Consider the following 15,830-nt stretch of genomic DNA (forward strand, 5'->3'; position numbering starts at 1 on the left):
TAGAAGGGAGTGAGATGGAACAGATGGAGATTAGTCCACTCACGGGGTAGACGGGAGTGAGATGGAACAGATGGAGATTAGTCCACTCACGGGGTAGAAGGGAGTGAGATGGAACAGATGGAGATTAGTCCACTCACGGGGTAGAAGGGAATGAGATGGAACAGATGGAGATTAGTCCACACACGGGTAGAAGGGAGTGATATGGAACAGATGGAGATTAGTTCACCCACAGGGTAGAGGGGGGTGAGATGGAACAGATGGAGATTAGTCCACTCACGACTAGAAGGGAATGAGATGGAACAGATGGAGATTAGTCCACTCACGGCTAGAAGGGAGTGAAATGGAACAGATGGAGATTAGTCCACTCACGGGCTAGAAGTGAATGAGATGGAACAGATGGAGATTAGTCCGCACACTTTCATCTCCTGCCATCTTCAGCCTGGCGGAGCCAGTCGGGGATACGGCCCCTCCCGACGGCATTTCCGCTAGACGTGTTACGAGGAGGAGGAGGAGGAAGAGGGGGGGTTTGTTAGAGCGATCCATCACCCCCCCCCCCCCCACCCGGTCGTGCAATCCCCTTCAGCGTGACGATCCCTCGCCTGGGCACATTCGCTCCGTTCGGCTTCAACAAGGACCCCATCACGGTGGACGCCACGAACCCGCAGCTGTTCCACACGCGCCTCACGTGGATGCCCACCAACAAGGACGTGCGCACCCACCAGGTCTGCTTCTACGCCTCCGAGAGCACCACGTAAGGAGCAGCACACACACTCACTCACCTAGCAGTACACTCACTCAGCCAGCAGTACACTCACTCAGCCAGCAGTACACTCACTCAGCCAGCAATACACTCACTCACCTAGCAGTACACTCACTCACCTAGCAGTACGCTCACTCACCTAGCAGTACAGTCACTCACCTAGCAGCTCACTCACTCACCCAGCAGTGCACTCACTCACCTAGCAGTACACTCACTCACCTAGCAGTACACTCACTCAACTAGCAGTGCAGTCACTCACCTAGCAGCTCACTCACTCACCCAGCAGTACACTCACTCACCCAGCAGTACACTCACTCAGCTAGCAGTATACTCACTCACCTAGCAACAATACATCGCACACAACATTCCAAGTAGCCTCTATGCACGCGGTGAATACGCCACGGCGGCGAGGAGATGTTAACTACCTCGCCTGGTATGCAGGAGGTCGTGGTCTTCGACCAAGACCCTGCCTCCCGTTGTATATATTGGAGTTTGCGTGTCTCCCTCTCTCTCTCTCGCTCTCTCTCTCTCCTCATGGTGGTCGCGTGGTTTTTGTATCACTCCGGGTGCCCTCCGCATTTAGAATCGACGTATTTGGCTGCCGCGTTTTGTTGAGCGGCTATCACTTGTGATGTTGAGGTCGCTTCTGAAAAAGAGCTACTATGTAGCAGCTCAGTGGGGTCCTTACCTGGTCACAAAAATAATGGTTTAATCTGTGAGTATGTATGTATCTCTATGGGTCTCTGTGTATCCCCATGGGTCTCTGTGTATCTCTATGGGTCTCTATGCATCTCTATGGGTCTCTGTGTATCTCCATGGGTCTCTGTGTATCTCTATGGGTCTCTGTGTGTCTCTGTGTCTCTGTGTATCTCTATGTGTCTCTGTGTGTCTCTATGGGTCTCTGTGTGTCTCTATGTGTTTCTGTGTGTCTCCATGGGTCTCTATGTATCTCTATGGGTCTGTATGTATCTCTATGGACCTCTGTGTGTCTCTATGTGTCTCTGTGTATCTCCATGGGTCTCTATGTATCTCTATGGGTCTGTATGTATCTCTATGGATCTCTGTGTATGTCTATGGGTCTCTGTGTATCTCTATGGGTCTCTATGTATCTCTATGGGTATCTATGTATCTATATGGGTCTATGTATCTCTATGGGTCTCTATGTATCTCTATGGGTATTTGTGCATCTCTATGGGTCTCTATGTATTACTATGGGTCTGTATGTATCTCTATGGGTCTCTGTGTATCTCTACGTGTTTAAAGTATTTGGCTGCTGCTGTAAATGTCCACGTGACGGTGACGATGTTGATGACGTCAGTCACGTGGTTGAGCGGCCATTATTTGCGATGGCCCAGGGTCGATACTAACATAGCTCAGTGGGGGCTTACCTGGTAGCAATTAAAGTTAGTTTTTGTTTTAATGTGCTTTGTTTATCTTTCTCGCACTCTGCACTCCTATCGTGTTTTTGCTTTGTGTGTGTGTGCGTTGTTTGGAACTTTTTAACCCTGTGCCCCCCCCCCCTAACTGGACATCTCGTGCACTATTAAGTACCGATTTTTGATTCTCTCTCTCTCTCTGGACGGAACAGGCAGGAGACGGAGCTGCGTTGCGTGACCGTCAGAGTCTCACGTAAGGCCTGACACACGCACACACGCACGCACACACAACAACAACCGCCATTCGCCACTAAGTGGCTGTGACGTCACCACGACGCTTGTGCCAGGCCATGTGCACCTTGAGGCCACGTGAAGTGTCGAACGCCCGCTGGAAGGAGGTCACGGGGCAGACCCAGGTGCCACGGGTCGACTGTTTGAGACGACCGCACACACACACATGCACACACACACACAACAACCCCTTAGCCTCATCAGACTTTTGGGGGGTAAGTGCCACAACTAAACTATAAACAAGTAGCGACTTAGGGGCCGTCCATAAATGACGTCACGCGATTTTGGACGATTTTTTACCCCCCCCCCCCTCGTCACACGGTGTCACAAAAAGTCAGACCCCCCCTCAAATATGACGTCACAAAGCTCTGCCCCCCCCCCCAAAATAAAACATGCTTCAAATCGCTTGAAACTATTGTCATTGTAGTGCGTATTTAATGTGGCGCTGCACTCTGATGTTGTAGGAGAAAACATTTATCAAAAAGTATATTTAATTAAGCAGAACGTGTTGTCTATATTTATTTAAAGTTGCGCATTTTGATGTGACGTCAGATTTCTCAAACCCCCCCCTCCCTCGTCACACATCGTCACAAATGTCTGACCCCACCCCCCCTAGGTGCGTGACGTCATTTATGAATGGCCTCTTATAGCGAAGCGACGAATAACGGGGACTTCCCCCCCCCCTCCCCCATAGGGATACATCTCAATGGGCTTGGGTGGCATAGGGAGGTCGTGGGTTCGATCACGACCCAGACGACGCCTGTGTATTTGGAGTTCGCATGCTATATCTCTCTCGCCCCCCCATCGTGGTGGCGATTTCACGATTTCAAATCGACGTCGAAATTCGATAGCCAATCGACTGCTTAAAAGAATCGTCACGTGGATTTGTTTTTAGATCGTCCGTCGAATGATCCGATTGGGCGGTCGCTCGCGATGCGTTGCGCGGAGTGCCGGAGGCGGTCGTGAGTGGTGACGTGGGGTCAGCGTCAAGCAGTACGAACTGTTGGAAAGTTATATAATTCACTATGTTGGGTAGTAAGTGTTGTTTTCTAATTGCTTATGCCTCAAAAGTAAAGATAATGGCTATTATTATTCCCCCACAAACTTTGCTTTTGTGACCGGGACTTTACGCGAAGGAATGACACAAATGCACGCCACGTTTTCCCATTGAAAATAGGTACATTTCAAAATATCAATGTTCTGGTCACAAAAGCAAAGTTTGTGGGGGATAATAGCCTTTTTCTACACTTTTGACGCATACGCAATTAGGAAATAATACTTAATACCCAGAAACAAAAAACATATACATTTGTTACACAGTGTTATTAATGAAGTGGATTATTAACTTTTATTTTGTGTCCTGGTGACAAAAGCAATGTTTTTTGGTAATAATAGCCATTGCCTATACTTTTGAGGCTTAAGCAATTAGAAAATAACACTTACTACCCAGGAACGAAAAGTAAAAACAATGTTTGTCACGCAGTGAATTATCACTCAAAGCGTAACAAAAGAGAAGTGGCCTAGAGCCCTGCAAGAACCTTAATCCGGCTTTGCAGAGAGGAGAGAGAGACACGCAACCTTCCAAATATACAACAGGATCAAGCCCACGGCGCCCTGCATATCAGGCCTGGCAAATGCGTTTGCTCACTCGGCTACTGGGTGGCTGTGGTCGTGATCGACCACTGACCACTGTCACTCGACTATCAGCTCGCGACGATCATTGAGGGGTGACGTTCCCGTGTATTTCTTCTCTCCCTTACAGCCACCGTGGAGCCAACTGCTTACGCCCACAGCACCCCGCTCACTTTCAACAACGTGGCCATCGGATGGACCGTCACCTTCTCAGGAGAGGTCAGCTTGTCAGCGCGGTCTTGTCCATTGCAGATGGGGCGATGAGCAAGCAGATGCTGTGGGGGGTACCCCCCTAAAGACAAAGATGATTCCAGATTTGAAGCTTTCGTGACTGCAAGGATTCATATTCTTAGGTTTTTTTCGGTAAAGTCACGTAGGTAACACATTTAAATTAATAAAAGTTCATTGAAAATAAAATAAAAATCACGACGTTTCGGAGGCAACACAAGCTTCCGTCTTCATGTGGAACCCTCACAGCATGCTTGCTGTATCAAGTAAATGATTCATTTATATCAAGTAAATTATTCATGTACTTGATACAGCTATCGTGCTGTGACGGTTCCACCTGAAGACGGAAGCTTGTGTTGCCTCCGAAACGTCGTGATTTTTATTTTATTTCTACTTTACTTTTATTAATTTTAATTTTTTACCTACGTGACTTTACCGAAAAAACCTAAGAATAAAGATGATTCCACCACCCCCCTCACCCCAGCCCGCTCACTCTCCCCCCCACCCCCCCACGGCATTGTGCCGTGCTCGCCCTTTTCCTAATCCCTCTTGCAACGCTCCACTCTCCCCCCCCCCTCTCTATATCTCCTCCCTGGCTCCTCCCCCCGTCTCTTACCTATGAAGTGTTCTTGAAGACGCGTGGACAACGGGGTAAGGCACACGTATTTATTTGCACAATGTCTTTACAATACTGGAGGGATGTATCGGCCCCCTCACCCGTACAACTGGGAATTCACCCCTAGCTAGCCTTCCTAGCTGAGTCCTCCGCTAACGGGCTAGGGGAGGCTGTCTGGCCCGACACTGGTTAGTCGGGCTACGGTACCCGGAATCCCAGAGGTCTGACTCTGGTTCCGGGACCACGCCACTGGCTCCAGCCTGCACTGCCCTTACAAGGGCGGCGTCCCAGGGGGAGTCCAGGGCTTATCTGGCCGGTCTTCTCTCTTCCCTTAACTACACTAAGACTGAGCCCCGAGCTCTCTGGCTCAACCCTTTTTATACCCCCCTAGAGGATCGAAACCCCCCTCACGCCGTCCAGTACGGACGTCGTTGCGGGCACCACCCCGTGTGCTCACGGAGTCCCCGCCCACTGTGTTTGTTATCCGTTAGCCCCTATGCAAACAGCCCTACACAAACAGCCCCTCTGTAACAGCCCTACATCACCCCCCCCTGTACAGCTCGCAGCCGTCCCGGCTGCAACAACTTTAATAAAGGCTGTTTAACCCCTGGATACCCGCGTGTGCCTTAAAAAACGTTTTTAACGCTAACATGAAGGAACCAACAGCAACAACGACAACAACAACAACAATGACAACAACAAAACCCACAACCCCGAAGGGAACAATCCGACGCACCCCCCCTGAATAAATACGAATACCGTAAGAGTGACGCATATATACAGGTTAAGCAGGGAACTCGCAACACACATGCAACACAACACAAAAAAAAAATGTGCTAGGAGCTCCCCACCGACGCAGCACCACGCAACCGTACGTAAGAGAGAAGAAGAAAAAAAATGTTCGTCCAATGCGCTATAAGAGTCTGCGCATTTTTGCGCGTGTCCTTGCTGCAGGCCCGTCACACGGGGCAATCCCGGGTGGCGAACCCGCCGGTGGCGGTTGTTCGTTTTGTATAGAGTCCGCGTCTGACGTCGCGGGAACCGCGGCGTCCCTTGCAGCAGCAGGTGGGTGCGGGCTCGTCAGTCCCGATGCACCTGGAGGTGGCACGGCCGGCAAGGCATTAGGTGAGCGCGGTGGAGACGGAGCTAGTGAGTCGGTCGACCCCCCACACGTCTGGCCACGCATGTGTGAAGTGGGTTTGTGTACCGCGACGAAAGGTTTCAACCGAGAGGGGTGCACGAACCATCGCCGCTTCCCCCAACGAATGCGCACGCACTGTGGTCGCAAGACCTCGACCACTTCCACAGGGCCCCGCCACGGCCGCGCCAGCTTAGGGGAGGTGGCCAGGGGTACTTGGGGACAGTGCAACCATGCCCTGTCCCCCGGTTTCCACTGTATTACATGCGCCCGACCCAGCCTGAGGCGCTCGTTCGCCTTTTGACGGAGGTCCGAGTTCAACCTCGCAGCATCCCGCGCCTCTGTTAATTTAGCCAGATTAAATTTGACGTGGTCAGCCAATTTAGTTTTTCCTTGCGGGTCGGGGATCTGCAGCTGGGCGCGAACAGGCGGGTCGGGTTCGCGACCGTACATAAGGAAAAAGGGGGAAAATCCCGTAGCTGCATGGGGTGCCATCCGGTATGCCGCCAAGACCCCCTGAATATGCAGGTCCCAATCAGTCTGAGAATCTGAGACCTGCTGTGCCATCATAGACGAAATGGTGCGATGCAGGCGCTCGACCATTCCGTCTGTCTGTGGGTGATACGGGGAGGTCCGAATTTTCTTTGTGCCTAAGAGGTCACAGACTTGTTTAAGCAATTTCTACCCTGGTCGGTCAGCAGCCGTTCCGGAGCACCTTTGTCCAGGACGTATCCCTGAACAAAGGCGTCCACGATGGCTGCTGCCGACTGGTTGGCAAGGGGCCAGGCCATGGGCCAGCGCGTAAAATACTCGACTCCTGTCAGCAAATACCTATTGCCCCTGGGGGTGGCGGGAAATGGGCCCAAGATGTCCAGCGCGACAAGCTCATTTATTCTGGACACCTTGATTGATTGTAAAGGCGGGTTAGACTCCCGTGCCGGCGGTTTCCGTTGCGCACACCGCGGGCATGAATTCAAAAGATCCCCAACATCCTTCGTCATACCAGGCCAAAAAAAATCTAGTTGTATCAGTGCAAGGGTCTTTAGAGTCCCCAGATGTAACAGGCGCTCATGCGCGGCCCACACCACTTTGCCTCGCAACTCCGAAGGGACGACCAGCCGATGTCGCTGCGATTTCGCGTCCCAATGCATGAGCAGACCCTGTACCATTTCCCATGCACCCGAATCACCTTTCACCCGGCCGGCACCCCCGACGCGACGACGCCACCCGAGGAGGGAGGTATCCTCCATTTGGAGGCGCCCCCACTCAGTGACGGGCAACCCCAACAGGGAATCCCTTCCCTGTTGTTCGATCGAATTATCAGGCAGTGGTTCGTCGTCGTCGGTGGCTGCCAGGATCGGAACCGATGCGTCCCCTGAAGGTCTGCAACGTCCCGACCCCAGGAGGCATGCACATTCCGAGGTGGTTGGCATGCGTGACAGAGCGTCCGCGTTGGTATGGCGAACGCCCTTACGGTAAGTGGTCTCAAAATCAAAATCCTGGAGGACCTCCAACCATCGAGACAACTGTCCCGATGGTTGTTGAACCCGCAGGGCATACTGTAGTGCCGCATGATCTGTGCGGACGGTGAAATGCCGACCGTACAGATATGGGCGATACTGTTGGATGAAAAAAACAATTGCCAACAGTTCTCTACGGGTGACACAATATCTCTGCTCCGCAGGAGACAACACCCGACTACCGTATGCGACCACCCGTTCAACGCCATCAACCACCTGGGAAAGCACACCCCCAATACCCGTGTTGCTCGCATCGGTGTCGAGCAAAAAGGGCTTCGAAAAATCAGGGTAGATCAAGGGAGGGGCTTTCACCAGGGCGTCCCGAAGGGAGCGGAACGCAGCCTCCTCCTCTTGACCCCAGTGGAACCGAACCCCTTTAGATGTTAAAGCGTGCAGGGGTTTAGCAATTGTCGCAAAATCAGCAACAAACCGTCGATAATACGACGCGAACCCAATGAAACTCCTGACCTCTCCCACCGAGGTGGGAGTCGGCCAGGAGCTGACACACTGCGTTTTGGCGGGATCGGTAGCAATACCTGAGCGTCCCACGATGTGCCCCAAATAATGCACCGAATCACGCAACAAATGGCATTTTTGGGGCTTGAATTTCAAATTAGCAGCCCGCATCTTTAGGAAAACCGCCCGCAACCTCTGGAGATGTTCATCAAAGGTTTTTCCAAAGACGATAACGTCATCCAAATAAATGAGGCACGACTCCCATTGCAGTCCAGCCAAAACCAATTCCATTAAGCGCTGGAAAGTTGCCGGCGCTGAGTGTAAGCCCATCGGCAACCGGTTGAATTGAAACAAGCCGTGCGGTGTACGAAAAGCAGTTTTAGGCTTTGACTCATCATCCAGAGGAAGCTGCCAGAATCCCGAAAGTAAATCGAGTGTGGAAAAGAATCGCGCTCCCGCCAAGGCGTCAAGCGATTCATCCATCCGAGGGAGCGGGTATGCGTCGGCAACCGAAATTTTATTAAGACGCCGGAAGTCAACGCAAAACCGCAACGAACCGTCCTGCTTTTTAACCAGGACGATCGGCGCTCCCCAAGGGCTGGTGGAAGGAGAAATAATGTCCGCGGCCAACATGTCATCAACAGCCGATTTGACATGGTCCTTTTCGGCGGGACTCAACCGAAACGGATTTTGGCGAATTGGCGCGCTGTCACCCGTGTCAATATGGTGACGCAGCAAGTGAGTGCAACCCAAATCATATTTATTTCGACTAAAAACGTCGGAAAATTCTCGCAGTAATGTTTTAAGTTGTTGACGCTCTGAATCGGACAGGTCCGTCGATCCCGCACAAAGCGCCTCGAGCCACCCTTCATCGCTGTCCGAATGCGGTCGCGACGCAGGGACAGTGTTGACGCAATTTACGGCGGGTTCCTCACACGGCACCGGTGTTGCGTGAGCAAGCACGGTCCCCTGTGGGATCACCACCGTCCGCGAGCCCACATTAAGGACCGCGATGAAGGGTTCACCATCCCCTCTCACTATGGTCTGGGCCGGTAGTAAGTCAGGTCCACTAACCCCGCCCTAGACGGTCCCAACAGTACCCCTTGTGCCCCAGCACCCTTAACGAGGGGCCGCCGAAGTTTCAAGGGTACCAGCATTTGCGTCCCCGGAGGAACGCGTACCGTTCTTTCCACGAGCGCCGGCACCGTCGCAAACGCCGTCCGAGTCGCAACCGGCGATGGCAGAAACGCCATGCGTCTGCCCGATGGAAGCTCTATGCACCCCTGGTCGATCAAAATTACAATCGGCATTTTGGCCAGGAAGTCCGTCCCCAGCAGGCACGGAACCGCCAGCGAGGAAGAAACAAAAATCGGCCCAGACAATTTTATTTCCCCGATGCAAATTTGGGCACGAATTTGTCCGATGATGCCAAGTGAGCCCCCGTTAGCCGCATAGAATGGTATGTTAACTGGCATCAAGGGACGACTCCGGACGGGGAGAATATTATAAATTAATTCCGAAATAATAGTCGCCGATCCTCCCGTATCGACCAGGATGCGCACTTCAACCCCGTCGATGTACCCCACAACGGCCGACGATCCCGACGATGCGGCAACCACACGATCGGCCAGCACGGACCACTGGCCGGGTTCGATATGGGTACCCGGAGTGGTGCGTGATGGTGCGATGGTGCGTGATACCGGCCCCCCTCTCGTCGCGGTGTTTGAGTGCGTGACGGGTGTGTGTGTGGGCCAAACGTGTGGGGTGCCGCGACTCGCCGGTTTTTGATGGTGGAGCTTGGGATGAGGCCCGTCGTCCCGGTGAGGTGTCGTCCCGCGCTGACGAGGAGAGCGGCACCCCGAGGCGACGTGGCCCCGGACGCCGCAGTTAAAACACCGCGGGAGCGACGTCGGAGGTGACGAATGGTCGGAACGGCCCGACCCGTCCTGGCCCGGCCGTGCACTCGTCGCCTGTTGCCGTCGGTGGTCGACGGCGTAGAGTTCCTCCGTCGGAAGGGTGGCTGCAGCCACCGCACGCCCCGCCGATGCCCTGCTGGCTTTTCGCCGGAGCGACAGGAGGTTTGCGTGGAGGAGCCGCGCCGCCTGGAGCGATGTCATTTCCGCGTCCTCCTGTGCGACGACAGCGATGTCAAGATCGTCAGCCAGGAGGAGTATTTTCTCCGTCACCATAGCGTCGATGCCGTCGTCATCCATACGGGGGAAGGCCGACTTGGCCAACGCCAGGAGGCTCGTTCGGTACGCCAGGGGCGACTCCTTTTCTCCCCGCTTGCGGTCGTAGAACTCCTGTCTACATTCCGCCGATGGTCCGTAGACCCCTCCCAGCAGCTGCAGCGCCATTGGTAACGTAGAGCGCCTTTCCTTCGGTGCCGATGTTAGAGCGGCAAGCGCGTCGCCGTCCAGGAGCGCCGGCAGGGCGTTGAGAGCTTCTGCGTCTGTCCATTTAGCCATTTCTTGGTGGGCGAGGAAGCGTCTTCGGAAGCCGCTCCAGTCGCCCTCTGCGCCCACGAATTCTTTAAGCGGGGGCAGCCTTTGATGCAGCGCAGCAGTTGCCGTGGAGTCCTCTGGGCTGCTGTCTCCCCGACCCGGCTGCGTCTCGGCGCGAACGGCAGATGGCATCGCCTGTCGCAGCTTTGATGACGCGCCCTCCTCCGTCGTTGATGCGGCAGCCCCAGCGCGGCCGATGTCGGACCCCAGGTTGAGGTTGGCCACGCCCCTAGCGGTCGCCGCGTCGATGGCGGGAAATTCAAAATTCGAATCTTCAGAAATGGCGGGAAGGCGCTCCGGACGCCGGTTCCCCTCGCCCCGCGGTGGACCACCAGCACCCAGCCGTGTGATGTTCTCCAGCGTAGCGGCAGCGGCGTAGAGCAGTTCCGCCAGCCTCTCGTGAGCCAGCCTCAGGTGGTCTGTCCGCTGCTCCTCTCCATGGCGATGCTCCGGCAAGAACGCGTCCGGCCCCGGCTGCACGTCGTCTTGTTGAGCCATCTCGGGCTCGACAATTTCGGCGGACGTCTTCCGTTTGCTGTTCCCTGGCTCGAGCTGTTTGGCGCGTGTCCATGTTCTTGGTTCTTCTGACGCCAGATGAAGTGTTCTTGAAGACGCGTGGACAACGGGGTAAGGCACACGTATTTATTTGCACAATGTCTTTACAATACTGGAGGGATGTATCGGCCCCCTCACCCGTACAACTGGGAATTCACCCCTAGCTAGCCTTCCTAGCTGAGTCCTCCGCTAACGGGCTAGGGGAGGCTGTCTGGCCCGACACTGGTTAGTCGGGCTACGGTACCCGGAATCCAGAGGTCTGACTCTGGTTCCGGGACCACGCCACTGGCTCCAGCCTGCACTGCCCTTACAAGGGCGGCGTCCCAGGGGGAGTCCAGGGCCTATCTGGCTGGTCTTCTCTCTTCCCTTAACTACACTAAGACTGAGCCCCGAGCTCTCTGGCTCAACCCTTTTTATACCCCCCTAGAGGATCGAAACCCAACTCACGCCGTCCAGTACGGACGTCGTTGCGGGCACCACCCCGTGTGCTCACGGAGTCCCCGCCCACTGTGTTTGTTATCCGTTAGCCCCTATGCAAACAGCCCTACACAAACAGCCCCTCTGTAACAGCCCTACACCTATATAGCCTCTTGTTACAGCAGCCCTTTTGCCCACTTCAGCAATTGTTTCTTGCTGTGGTTGTCCCACCTGATGATGGACGCTTGTGTTGCGCCCGAAACATTCGTGATTTAATGTTTTTTTATACCTACGTGACTTTACCGAAGGAACCAAAGAGTATGGATCCCTGCAGTCACGAAAACTTCAAATCTAGATTGTAACAGACTTGTTGGCGCAAGTGCCGTTAGCGCAGGGGCGGGGAACCTTTTTTCTGCCAAGGGCCATTTGGATATTTATATAACATCATTCGTGGGCCATACTAAATTATCAACTTAAAAATTAACCCGTTATATTTGGTCAAACATTTAATTAACTCACCCCTAATGCGATGGCTGGAACTGCTTCTCTTTGGCGAGGCGTGGTGATGTGAGCTGCTGGTGATGATGATGTTGCTGCTACTCGCAACTCCTTTTCCAGGTTTGCTCCTAGATTTGTTGAATTTCGAGTCCCGCCTGTGGTTGCCTTGGCAGGGCCAGACTCAAATGATTTCGCGGGCCTTGTATGGCCCGTGGGCCGGACGTTACCCACCCCTGCGTTAGCGAGTAGCGGAGCCTACATGCAAAGAAAAAAACATGGCTCTGGTAGTATATGATGCATTGTCTTTGAAACTGATTGGTCCACACCAGAGACAGCTTTGTTTAGAGCCTAGTCTCACACAGCGTTAGACCAGAGGACAAGGCCGAAGGGCGAACAGCACAAGGACAATGCCACGATCAGGACATTGAGAGCTCGGGTTGAGCAGCTTCAATCTGGGACCTTTCCCCCTTTAGGCAACAACGAAGCGTTGGCGTTGCCGTTTCACAAACCCTCCGGTGCCCGTCCGCAGCGGAGTGGCCCACTCCTCGGGAGCGCAGAAACACACAACGCAGAGTATCCGCTCATTGTCACCGTCTCCGGAACTTTTATGTCGTCGTCCTTGTCGTCATTGTTGTCTTGCTCGCCGATGACCCCCCCCCCCCCCCCCCCCGGCTCATCACGATTCTCGGTGGGGAAGGCCGACGGGATGGGTCGCGACCTCCAGCCGGGCGTCGCCCCGCGTCCGCACTGTCGATGAGCGCATCACCGGAGCGCGATAGGCGACGCCGATCGGTTAACCAACCCCTTGTCGGTTCGGTCCACGCAGGTCGCCCTTCCATCGGCGAGCGGCGCCTTCTTCCGCTTCTTCGAGGTGCGGGGCGACCACGAGGTCTTCAAGGTGGACGGGACGAGCGCCACGCTGCTGTCGGGCAACACCCAGGCGCAGTTCACGACCCCGGCGTCGGTCTTCAACGGAGGCGTGGAGCACTACATCACGGTGGACGAGGGCGCCATGAGGGGCGTCGTCGGCGGCGTGGCCGTCACCAACACGAACGCGCGCGTCAAGAAGGACTGGCGCTTCCGGCTGCAGAAGAAGGTCTACGGTGAGCGGGAAGGGGGTTGGTGGGGGTGGTGGGGGTGGTGGGGGGGGGGTGGACTAGGGAGGATGGAGGAGGAGCAAGGAGGAGGTGGTGGAGGGTGTGGAGGGGGAGGAGGAGGGGAAGAAGGGGGAGGGGGGTGGGGATGAAGGAGAGGAGGAGGATTGAGGGGATGAAGATGGAGAGAGATTTAAATTGCGGAGGAGGGGAGAGAAGAAGAGAGGCAGGTGGAGGCTGAGGCTGAGGTGGTGGAAGATTAGGTGGAGGAGGGGATGAAGGTAGAGGGGTTGAACAAAAGACTCAGCTTTTGATGGTGCCGGTTGACGCGACCTCCAGCCAAACGTCGTCCGCATCTCACCCTGTCTCAACATTCTGCTGGCCAATTTCCAGCTTTCCTCCTCCCGCGGAGTGTTTTTTTCTCTTTCCTATTTCCTTTTCCGAACCACCAATATCAGCGGCGGGTGGCCGCAAGCAGGAATCGAACTCGGGTCTCCGCTTGGGTGGGCAAGGGGGGGGGGGTGGTGTGGAGCGCTAACCGCTGCACCAACGCTCACTCGCTCGCGACTCCGACCCTCCACCCCCCCCCCCCCGTCCCCAACCCGCCCGCAGCGTGGTGCCACGGTGTGGGCGACCCTCACTACCGCTCCTTCGACGGCAACCACTTCAACTTCATGGGCACGCGCACCTTCGTCCTCGCCTCCAACTGCATCTTTAACCTGCCGACGCCGTGGCGCGTCCTCGCCAAGAACGAGCACAGGCGGCGCGCCGACGTGTCGTGGACGCGCGAGGTGCACACCGAGATCTACAACCACACCATCTCCTTCATCCGCGACCGCAAAGTCCTGGTATGTGCGCTCTCTTTCGTCGCGGGGCTGGGCAAAGGGCAACCCCCGCCCATAATAGAGGTTTTTGTCTTTTTGGGGTTAGATCGCTTAAGAATATAAATGAGTCGTTAGAACCCGGCACCACCCAGACACAGCCGACTCGTGAGGGTTGTCACGTAAACAGAACGTGGTCAATTCATCACTAGAACAGCACTCGTGTGTAGTGTAGTGTATAGTGTAGTGTATAGTAGTGTAGTGTATAGCAGTGTAGTGTATAGTAGTGCATAGTGTAGTATATAGTGTAATGCATAGTAGAGTGTATAGTGTACTCTATAGTAGTGTATAGTGTAATGTATTGTGTAGTGTATAGTGTACTGTATAGTGTAGTGTATAGTATACAGTGTAGTGTACAGTGTAGTGTATAGTAGTGTATAGTGTAGTAGTGTATAGTAGTGTATAGTGTAGTGTTTCGTAGTGTAGTGTATAGTAGTGTAGTGTAGAGTGTAGTGTATAGTGTAGTGTATAGTGTAGTATACTAGAACAGCACACCGGTGTGTTGGAGAGCCAAGCCACAACATTTACAGTCTGAGTGCGACGTTTTGCCAGTAATTACAACCAGCTTCATCAAGCGACAGCCAGATTTGTGGAGAAGTCAAACTGTTCCGTTTCTTACATTAAGGCATAGACACCGATTGCAGGAGACCGGCAGAGATCGGATCCGCTCTCGCAAAATTTGTCGGAACTGAGGGTCGGGTGTGACGACGCCGGTGTGGGAGACCGGTGGGTATCAGATGCGCTCTCGCACAATCGTCGGAATCGAGGATCGGGGTGACACGGCCGATGCCTTTGCGACGTCCCCGTCTTGACCTCGACACGTCATTTTGTTTTTCCCGTCCGTCGTCGTTGACCTCCTGCGCAGCTCGATGGCCTCGTCGTCAACGTGCCCTACTACGACCCGGCGGAGAGGTTCCGGATCACGCTGTCCAAGAACGACTTCCTTCTCTGGACCAACGCCTTCCTCAGCGTCTCCTACAATGGTATGTTCGGCATATATGTGTCCATATAAAAAAAAGACAAAGAACCCCCGTATAGCCTTAACAGACTGTTGGGGCAAGTGCTGTTAGCAAGCACCTATGAAGGCCGGCACAGCACACGAGGGGGTGGGTGGCCAACACCACGCCCGGCCACCTTTGTCTCACCGGTGGCGATATTTTTACACACTGCACCAGGTACTCATTTGAGGCTGAGTCGACCTAGGGGAGGCCCAGAACCGGTTCAGGTAACCGTCACCGGTGTTAGCCGTCAGAGGGAATCTAACCCAGGTCGCCAGGCTCGTAGCGTAGCGTAGCGCTAACCGCTACACCACCGCTCCCCAGAAGGGCGCAGGATTTCCTCCTTGTGCTTTGCGCAGTGTGCTCGTGACCGTCTCCTATTCGGTGGCAGCGGAGGTCTCGCTCGCGGTCGGTTGTCGCGGCACCGCCGTTTGATTGGCCGCGCGAGTCAACGCCCCCGTGGGAGCTCTGCCCCTGGGCCTTCAGTCGCTCGACGAAAAAAAAAACAGCCTGGGGCCTCCGCTTGGCCACAATGATGCCCCTATCGTGTCTGCACACTTGTGAAACGTGGACCACCCGCACACGTGGCTCGCGTCGCGAATGTCACATTGGTGAACGTAACGTCACGTGTTGTTACGAATGACCACCGATTGTGACCCTAGTAAATGCAGATGTTACGCGTAAAGTAGAACGATGATTCGTGCCCGTGCATGTGCGTGAAAGTGGCCGAGTTGGCACAGTAGGGGTGCACAGGGTGGTGCATCGGCCAGTAGTCATCTCAGTCAGTCGACCCGTGGCACCTGCAGGGTCTGTGCCCGTGACCTCCTGCACCTAGCCTGGCACAGTAGGGGGGCACAGGTGGTGTA

The 15,830-nt window shown here is 54.5% G+C and overlaps 1 protein-coding gene across 1 annotated transcript in view; it reads left to right on the forward strand.

Annotated features, from left to right (window-relative positions):
- The window catches only part of LOC133359827 (IgGFc-binding protein-like), a 57,836-nt gene that overhangs the window by 15,044 nt on the left and 26,962 nt on the right, over positions 1-15,830 (forward strand). The window contains exons 7-12 of the mRNA XM_061578367.1: positions 584-751; positions 2,349-2,389; positions 4,190-4,278; positions 12,818-13,094; positions 13,698-13,933; positions 14,832-14,949. Of these exons, the coding sequence (XP_061434351.1) occupies positions 584-751; positions 2,349-2,389; positions 4,190-4,278; positions 12,818-13,094; positions 13,698-13,933; positions 14,832-14,949 (929 nt within the window). The remainder of the gene's footprint in view (positions 1-583; positions 752-2,348; positions 2,390-4,189; positions 4,279-12,817; positions 13,095-13,697; positions 13,934-14,831; positions 14,950-15,830) is intronic.

This window comes from Lethenteron reissneri, chromosome 66 (assembly GCF_015708825.2).
Source record: "Lethenteron reissneri isolate LAM-NWPU_2019-01 chromosome 66, ASM1570882v1, whole genome shotgun sequence".
Taxonomy (NCBI): domain Eukaryota; kingdom Metazoa; phylum Chordata; class Hyperoartia; order Petromyzontiformes; family Petromyzontidae; genus Lethenteron; species Lethenteron reissneri.